The following is a 9,805-nucleotide window of genomic DNA, read 5'->3' on the forward strand; positions in this document are numbered from 1 at the left end:
AGGTGTGTTATGGCAAATTTCTTTTCAAATCTTCACTGTAAATATATTCATTAGAGTTGGCCTACTTGTCAGCCTTTCCTAATTTGAAAACTTCCAACCTCCAAACTCATTCTCTCCCTTCAGAAATATGTTGGGCCCTAGCTGGTTTGGCTCAGTGGATAGAGTGTCGGCCTGCGGACTGAAGGGTCCCGGGTTCAATTCCAGTCAAGGGCATGTACCTTGGTTGCGGGCACATCCCCAGTAGGGGTTGTGCAGGAGGCAGCTGATCGATGTTTCTCTCTCATCGACGTTTCTAACTCTCTATCCCTTTCCCTTCCTCTCTGTAAAAAAAAAAAAAAAGAAAGAAAAAAGAAATATGTTGGCAATAAAATAATTAACAAATTAAAGGTATGAAGCTTACTTATCCATTAGTTGGTGGTAAGCGTCTAAATTCCAGAGTAGGGAGGGAAAAGGTCGTTAAAAAAGGAAAAATACAGCATGATTCCACTCATATGAAGTATTTAAAGTAGACAGACTCGTGGAGCAGAAAGCAGAATGGTGGTTGCCAGGGGCTAGGGAATGGCATTGGAGAGCTGCTGTGCTATGCGTAGTTTCAGCGACACAAGATGTAAAAGTTCGAGAGATCTGCTGTACAATGATGTGCATAGTTAATACTGTACTGAACACTAAAAGTTTTGTTAAGAAGGTAAGGTTCATGTTAGGTGCGGTTTGTTGTGTGGTTTGTTTTGTTGTTGTTGTTAAAAAAAATGGTACAGTGACTTTGAAAAAGTTTGGCAGTTTCTTACAATAATTATGCAATAAAATCCAGCAATCATACTCCTAGGTACTACTCAGTTAATGTGGAAACCTGTGTTCACATAAAAAACCACTTGTGAATGTTTACAATAATTGGCCAAAAAGTGAAAACAACCAGTGTCCTTCAATACACGAATGGATAACCAAACTGCAGTACAGCTGTACAGTGCAATATTATTCAGAGATAAAAAGGAAATGAGTTACCAAGCCACACAGAGACATGGAAGAATCTTAAATGCATATTGCTAAGTGTAAGAAGCCGGTCGGGAAAGACTACATACTGTAGGATCCCAACCATATGACATTCTGGAAAAGGTAAAACTATTATAGACGTTTTTTTAAAAATCACTGGTTGTCTGGCATTCAGAGGAAGGTGTAAAGGGCTGAATAGGTAAAGCACAGGGGATTTTTAGGGTATTGAACTATTCTGTGCAGAGGATACATGACCTTAGGCATTTGTCAAAACTCAGCACTATTCAACACAAAGAGTGAACCTTAATGTGTGCAAATTGAAAAGTCACTTAGGAAGCTGGGTTCCAGCAAGGAATACAGACAATGATAAAAAAAAACAAAAACAAAAAAAACTTAACTGTATTACAAATATATAAAACAACCTCACTGGAACATATTATTAAAAGAACATTAGGTATGAAGTCTGAATAAACTATGGAATTTAGTTTAAAATAATATACTTATATTAGGTCATTAATTATAATTAATGTGCAATACTAATATTACACATTAATAATCTGGGTGAAATGCATGTGTGATATACGGGATCTCTCTGTACTTACCTGCTCAATTGTTCTGTAAATCTAAAACTGTTCTAAACAAATATAGTCTACTTACAGAAAGAAAAGAACAAGCTACAGATTTGAGGAAAACATGCTTACAAGACATACATATGATATAGACAGGCTATATAAAGAACATCCCAAATTCAATAATAAGAAAACAGTCCCATTTAAAAATGGGCAACAGATCTAAACAGTCAATTTGAAAACCTGTGTCCACATAAAAACCCACCTGTGAATGTTTACAATAAGATATACAGATGGCAAATAAGCACATGAAAAGACACTCAATATCATTGTTTTGTTAAAACCACAATGGGATACCACTACACACCTATTAGAATAGCTGAAATTAAAAAGACTGACAAGTGTTGGTAAGGATGTGGAGAAGGAATTTTCATAGATTTTGGTATGGAATGTAAAATGGTAAAATCACTTTGGAAAATAGTTTAGCAGCTTCTTGAAAACATAAACCTACTACATGTCCAGTCATTTTGTTCCTAAGTATTCGTAGGAAAGCTTATCCTACATAATAAAAGGCTAATATGCAAATTTTCCCCCAGGCAGGAGTTCGACTGACCAGGAGTTAGACGTGCACTGACCACCAGGGGGCGGCGTGGAATATGATGGGCCCCGACAAGAGCAGGACCATGGCAGGATGGTGGAGCAGGTGAGTGGGTGGTGCCAGGCCAAGGCCGGCAGCCTCTAGGGACCCTACCTGTGCACAAATTTCATGTCCTGGGCCTCTAGTGTCCATAGAAAGACATGTACAAGAATTTCATAGCATTCAGTGTATTATAATACCAAAAAATGTAAACAACCAAAATATTCATTAATAGGTAGATAAACAAATCATGGTAGACTTTTACAGCAGAATACTTGACAATAAGGAGTGAACTATTGCTATATGCAACAACATGGATGAGCTCAAAATAATGCTGAAAGGAGACGATCACACACAGACAATATCAACTGCATGGTTTTGTTTATATTAAACCCTTGAAAATGTGAACAAATTGGAATCTGTCATGACAGGTAGAACAGCACTATTATTCTTTCGAAAATAACTACTTGATAAATTATGCTCCAAACAAAGTATGTTTGTGCAAATTTAGTTCAGCTGATATATATTTTTTCATAACCAAAATTTCCCAGTGAAGAAAGTATATTGATGAACATTCTGGCACCAGGTCATCTATAATCATATATATATATATACATACACATACACACACACATATAGAGAGAGGTAATATGCAAATTGTCCGGGACGCCATAACCGCTCAGCAGTAGGCTGCACGTGCCGGTTGGCAGGAGGGGATTGCGTGTGTGGTGAGGCAAGCCATGGACGGCGCAGGACTGGAGAGAAGAGGGCCTGCCACCGCAGCGCACCAGCAGTCCTGCCTCTGCGCGTGAGCTGCACAGGAAACACCTTTTCTGACCGCTCATTGGCTAAGCTCCCGGTACGCCACTCCAAGAAGGTGATCTAGGGTTTTTCTCTCTCACTCCTGGAGGAAAAAATGAAGGTCCGCTGCTGGAGGGGCTAAGAAATGTCATATCCTGCCCTAGCCAGTTTGGCTCAGTGGATAGAGCCTTGGCCTGCAGACCACAGGGTCCAGGTTCAATTCTGGTCAAGGGCATATACCTAGGTTGCAGGCTCCTCCCTGGCCAGGGCCCAGGTCAGGGCTCATACAGAAGGCAACCAATCAAAGTGTCCCTCTCACATTGATGTTTCTCTCTGTCTTTCCCTCTCTCTTCCACGCTCTCTCTAAAAATCAATGGAAAAATATCCTCAGGTGAGGATTTAAAAAAAAAGGTCATATCCTATGAAAGAGACATCTTGAAAATGCCTAAAGTTGTAATTTTTTCGTGGTGAAGGGACTGGAGTCCGTGTTGATGAAAACACCTTGGCAGCTGCTGCGGCCAGCAGTGGCAGCAGCAGCAGGTTGATGGGGGCGGCGCCTTCCCCTGATCAGTCTGGTCACCTCCCACAGAGGGAGGCCAGACTGTGGCTTAGGCCCGCTCCATCAGTAGGACATCCCTTGAGGGTTCCTGGACTATGAGAGGGGGCAGGTTGGACTGAGGGGACCCCCCAGTGCATGAATTTTCATGCACTGGGCCTCTAGTCTATATAGTAAAAGCGTAGTATGCAAATTGTCCCCTCAACAGGGAGTTCGACCAGGGGGTGGGGCTGGCCAGGGGAGGGGAGGGAGGCCCTGGCCAGCTGCTGGCAGCCACTAGGGACCCAACCAGCGGAGGAATTTCGTGCACTGGGCCTCTAGTCTACTAGTATATATATAAAAGCCTAAGTGACCGGCTGCACACTGACCACCAGGGGGCAGACGCTCAACACAGGAGCTGCCGAGCTGCGGTCACTTGGCAGCAGCGGTTCTTGGGTGATGCACCCGGAACCAGAGAGGAGAGAGCCCAATTCCGGGGTACATCACCCGAGAACCAGCCTCTTGCAATCCGGGACCCCTCGGGGGATGTCAAAGAGCTGGTTTCAGCCTGATCCCCGCAGGCCAGGTGAGGGACCCCACTGGTGCACAAATCCATGCACCGGGCCTCTAGTTAACCTATAAATAGCTGACTGGCAGAAGTCTAAGATACATTTTGAGAGCACCATCTAGATTACACTCTGATATGTATTAACCTCTCGAAGTCTACCCTCATCTATATATGAGAATAGTAATAATTGCTCTGGAAATAGCCTGATGCTCTCATGAGCTATAAAACTTACAAATAGCAGGTACCAATTAATTATGTATTATTGCATTATGTAGAAAGTAATTTGAAATAAAGCAATACGATAAAATGAAATTGTTTTTATTTGTTCAGAATGCTTATCTTTAAACTTAACTGAAATTAAAAATGATCTGTTTGCCAAAAAAGTTAACATCCAAAACTGTTATATTCAATATTGAGTTTGTAAAAAATGGACACTTTACCTATTTGAATAGTAATATATAAACTATACAATGACATATATTCTTTTTATCAGCTCATGCTCTCCCAGACATAGAAATACAAGAGTAGCAGTGTTATTGCATTTTTCCTGTTCTAGTGTAAGATTTGTTTATAGAATTCATAAATTCAAAATTGTCTAGTTTTTTCTTATTCATCTGAAGAGCTTCTTTCTCTAAGAATTCTTACATTTTATCTTTCCTTTGAAGTATGAATAAGATATGGAATCTCCTGAGTTATTTATAGCTTATACAGTCTTTAAAAGTTATTTTTAAAATATCACAAATTAGTCATATATATCCATAATACACATCTTTGCTATTCACATATTTCTTTTAGCAAGATTCAAGTTTATTTGTGCTTTGTATGTTAACATTACTTTAGAGCCTATTTTTAGTTTTCAGTAAAACTCGGTATCTATAAAGATCTGTCAAATATTTAATAAATGAAGCAGAACAGTCATTATGAAAATATAAACTGCTACTATAGCTTTTTATCTTTAATTTTTTAATGCATTTCCTGTCAACCATGTAATTTCCTGTTCTTTAGGGAACTTGATAAATTTTTATCTGTCATCTCAATACGGCTGCTTTCTCAGCGTGGCATAATAGTATATTGCAGGTTTTCTGAACACACAGTATTCACTGTCATATCAGTTGTAACAGTGGAATCTGATAATGCTGGTATTCATCATTTCCAGTTATTTGAACTGCCGAATGACCTTAAAAACAAAGAGGAAAGGGGAGAATCAGTTTATACCAGAACGATGCCAACATCTGCTGTACGAGATGCTTTATAGTCTGTGAAGTGCCTCACGAACTGAAAACAAATACACTGCTCAGTAACTGATGGCGCAGGCCTGCCAGATCCATGGTTCAGAATCATTTCACGTTTAAACCAGGCTCTACCACACACCCCATCAGACCTTTAGCCCCATTCAAAGGCAAGCCAGTACCAGTTTGGTGACTGGGCAGGTGGACCAGTCATCAAGGCACCAGAACGGCTGAATAACAGCAGAGTATGAAGGGAAGCTGAAGTATACCAGGGTTTAAAAAAAGACAGGCACAAGAAGATTGGTTAGTGGCAAGAGATTGGTAAGAAAAACTGACTTTAATCACTGAGATTGATCACTAGAGAAAATGCTGAGCAATAATGAAGGGAACATACATAACAAAGATAATTATTTTTATTTCTTCCTCACAGCAGCAGTTTCTACAATTTAAATATTCTTTTTCTCATTAATTGAACATTGGGAATGGTTACTGTTATTTAGCCCTTCCTTTGTAAATGTAAAGCTGTTAGTCATTGTCATTCCTTAGTTCTATCTTGTCTCAACTGGATTTTGTCATAACTATAAGGCATATTTTGTCTCCTATAGTTAAAGCAATTTTCTATTATTTGTCCAGTTAAATAAGACTCTTTTCTTCAAGATCACGCTATTTTAAATCATAAAAGCTCTTCAGCATTAACTAATATCATATTCCCAAGGTAAAAAAATTAATTTTTATCATTAATGTGCACTGGAGCAAAACAAATCAAGCTGTTAGAACAGCACTATTATTCTTTCGAAAATAACTACTTGATAAATTATGCTCCAAACAAAGTAATTAAAATTACAAGTTATAATTAGGTTAATGTCTAAATCTAAAGATACCATGTACATAACATAAAGTATTTTCTGTGCTTGACATAAAATATCAGGAAGAAAAGAAATATTAACAGCAAACTATGAGCTTTTTCTTACATGACTCTATTGGTATCTATCAAAACTTAAACATTTTAAACCACAAAACAAAATTAAAGCAAACACCTTATTAGCTGCTTCCAAGGTATTTATTAGGTTCTGTAGCTCTTCTTTACTCATTTCGATAGAATATGGTTTGACTTCACCATTTTCTTTTACGTCTAGATGAAGGTTTAAAAGTGGCATTTGTAATGTTGCAATCTTGTCACTGGAAAGTGCAAGCTGGTTAAAATGAGGAAAACAGTAATTAATAGATATTAAACAGGCCTATGTTAAATATGCATCAGAGCTTATGAACAACACATTTTATAAAAAAAAAAAGTACTCCTATTCGCTGTCAAGTATAGGGAAAGGTGGAAGAAGTAGCATTCAATGGATCTAAGATAGGATCTATTCTTTATGGCTCTACTTGAAAAATGTTTTCAAATGCTGTTTTAACAACACATTACAGATTTTCCTTGGAGGTAGAAACACATTTACCAATACTGGGAAGACTATAAGGTCTAGAAAATTCCAGCCCGAAATATATGTTAAATATATACATATAGCTGCACTATTTGAAACATGTAATGATTTACAGCCCCAGTTAATGAAATTTATCATTGTAAAGTTATTACACCTGGTTTGGATATTTATAATATACTGATATTAATACAAAAGATATAATTTTAATTATCTTTGATATCTTTATGGAACACTGCATTCTCAAAATGAAATTTTAGATGTGTACTATAAAAAAAAAACATTTCTTCCTATTCAAAAACTGAAATAAAACCATACTCCTAAATAAACAGATTCTCACCTTTAACTGCCAATCAAAATCCTGTAGCTGTGCAGAGGAAATATCAACTATTTCGTTTAACAGAGTCTGCTTAATTTCATCTTTTCTACTTTTCAAGCATTTCATGATAGCTTCCTGATGAGACGAATTCAACTGATTCAATTGCTGAGATATCTATGAACATAGAAATAAATGGTTATAAAATAAGTGAAAGGACCTCTCCATCTAAAATGTAAACACATAGTTCCACTCTCCTTTCACATACACTTTAAGATGGTAGTAAATGAGAAAAAAAAGATACTTCTCTCACTATGAAAAGAATAAGATGAGAATGCATAACCAGAAAACTAAGTTTTAACAAATTTTTGCAAAACAGAAAGTAAAGGAAAAGGGCTGACTGATGAAGAGCATGAAAGATTACATCTGGAGACTACCAAAAAAAGCTGGTACAGTTACATTAATATATCAAAATGTTAACAACTGTATAACTGTGGTATGGGAATGTAGGTGTCAGCTACTTAACTTTCAGTTTCCTTCTATGACATTTAAATGTTTCACAACTTAAAAAATATAAACAAACAAAATAAAACTACAAAAGCCCAGAACTTCCACAATCAGATTTTCTACTTACTCACAATAATGAGGTTTTTCTTGTTAGCTACTTATGATGGCCCTTGTATTATAGAGTGTCCTAAAGACCAACTTAATCAAAAATCTGAACACTATTTATTATTTATTATAACATATAGGAATTTAGACTACAGTTACCTCTTCATCAGATAATTTTTTGCCCACTACAGCTTTGAAAAATTTGGTAATATCTTCCAGAACATGCATCCATTCTGTGGAATCCCAAACACTTTGATAATCCTGGTAGAGAGGATAAGTTCGGCCACAAATGCCATCAATTATTTTGTGAAGAAGCTAGAGAGTAAAAACGAAATAAATGTAATTATGAGTAAAATTATAAAACAGATTTATCTCCCTTACAGCAAACATGAACTTCTCCTGTTGAAAGAAGTTCATATCATCTGCAAGAGCAGCTGAGGTTGAAATGTAACTATTTATTTATTTATTTCCCTTTTTTTAATTAAATCTTTATTGTTCAGATTATTACAGTTGTTCCTCTTTTTCCCCCCCATAGCTCCCCTCTACCCGGTTCCCACCCCACCCTCTGCCCTCACCCCCCCCCCCCACATATTTATTTACTTTTATTAATCTTCACGGAAGATATCTTTTCCATTGATTTTTAGAGAGAGTGAAAGGGAGGGAGGAAGGGGCAGAGAGAGAGAGAGAGAGCGAGAGAGAGAGAAATACCTATGTGAGAGACACATTGATTGGTTGCTTCCCGCATGCACCCCAATGGTTTATGTGCCCTTGACAGGGAATCAAAACCGTGACCCTTTGGGTGTGAGGGCCAACACTCTAACCCCTGAGCCACACCAGCCAGGGTGAAGTGTACCTACCTTTAACATTATTTTATTAATTAAAAGTTAGAACTTCACACACACACACACACAAAGTATCATTTTGTCCATGTTCAGAAGCTAAAAAGTTATACAGATACACTGGTGTTTTTCCAATGTTACTGAAAGGAAGATGGTGGGTATAAAGGATTCATCTTGGGATTCCTTAGACATTGTATTTATACCAATTACAGCAGGGGTCCTCAAACTACGGGCCACGGGCCACATGCAAATACAAATATTGTATTTGTTCCCGTTTTGTTTTTTACTTCAAAATAAGATATGTGCAGTGTGCATAGGAATTTGTTCATAGTTTTTTTTTAAACTATAGTCCGGCCCTCCAACAGTCTGAGGGACAGTGAACTGGCCCCCTGTTTAAAAAGTTTGAGGACCCCTGAATTACAACAACAAAAAGTGTTTAACTCTTAGAGCAAAGTCTTTTACTGTAGATCTACAACTTCATTTTCCCTTGCCTCCATTTTTCAAAACATTCATACTTACTTCTTTTGGTCCATCCAAGAAAGCCCTCAGTACCTATCTTTTCCTTTTTTGCACTCCTTTTTCTCTATCCTACCTTAATATCAGCAATGAAAATCCTAACACATACATAACTGAACACAGTAATTAAGACTGTAAATTTTGGAATGAAACTGGCTAGTCTGAATATTAATTGTACTACTTAACTAGTTTTGTCAAGTTATTGAAAAGTTCTGTGCTTCTGTTTTCTCATGTATAAAAGAGGACAATATCCATACCCTCGTAATGTTGTAAGGATTAAATAAGAATACATGCAAATCACTTGCCACATTGCTGGCTTATACAAGACGCTTCAACATTGCTAGCCATTATCATCATCGTTATTAGTATCACTATTGTTACTACTACTATGTTCCATGCCTTTAACATATTCACTGAGTACCTACTATGTCTGCACTATTCTAGGCAAATGATTAACACGGTATTCTTCCTCGGGGGCTATTTATGTCTTATACGAAGAGTATTTCAACCCAAACAACTTGGAAATGCATTTTAGCAGCAAGTCTTTCAACTCTTTCCCCCTGGATCATACTGACTCCATTTTAAGGAATAATTTCTCTATGACACCACACATATCAGAACAGAGATGAGCGACTGGTGACCCCACTTTCAAAAGCTGGCTAATGCGCCATATGAATTTCTTCATGGGTAAAGTCAAAGGAAAGGGTTAAGAAGATTTTGTTAAATGGTGTTTATCCTGGCAGGAATTAAGTAATTTCATCCC

General features: G+C 37.4%; 1 protein-coding gene across 1 annotated transcript in view; it reads right to left on the bottom strand.

Moving 5' to 3' along the window:
* Positions 1-4,397: 4,397 nt before the first annotated feature.
* Positions 4,398-9,805, bottom strand: part of COMMD8 (COMM domain containing 8) — a 7,497-nt gene continuing 2,089 nt past the window's right edge. The window contains exons 2-5 of the mRNA XM_006101283.3: positions 7,847-8,002; positions 7,100-7,252; positions 6,364-6,519; positions 4,398-5,274 (exon numbers count right to left, since the gene is read on the bottom strand). Coding sequence (XP_006101345.2) covers positions 5,254-5,274; positions 6,364-6,519; positions 7,100-7,252; positions 7,847-8,002 — 486 coding nt within the window. The 3' untranslated portion in view covers positions 4,398-5,253. The remainder of the gene's footprint in view (positions 5,275-6,363; positions 6,520-7,099; positions 7,253-7,846; positions 8,003-9,805) is intronic.

The sequence above is a fragment of the Myotis lucifugus genome, unplaced genomic scaffold, assembly GCF_000147115.1.
Source record: "Myotis lucifugus unplaced genomic scaffold, Myoluc2.0 scaffold_349, whole genome shotgun sequence".
In the NCBI taxonomy this organism is placed as follows: Eukaryota; Metazoa; Chordata; class Mammalia; order Chiroptera; family Vespertilionidae; genus Myotis; species Myotis lucifugus.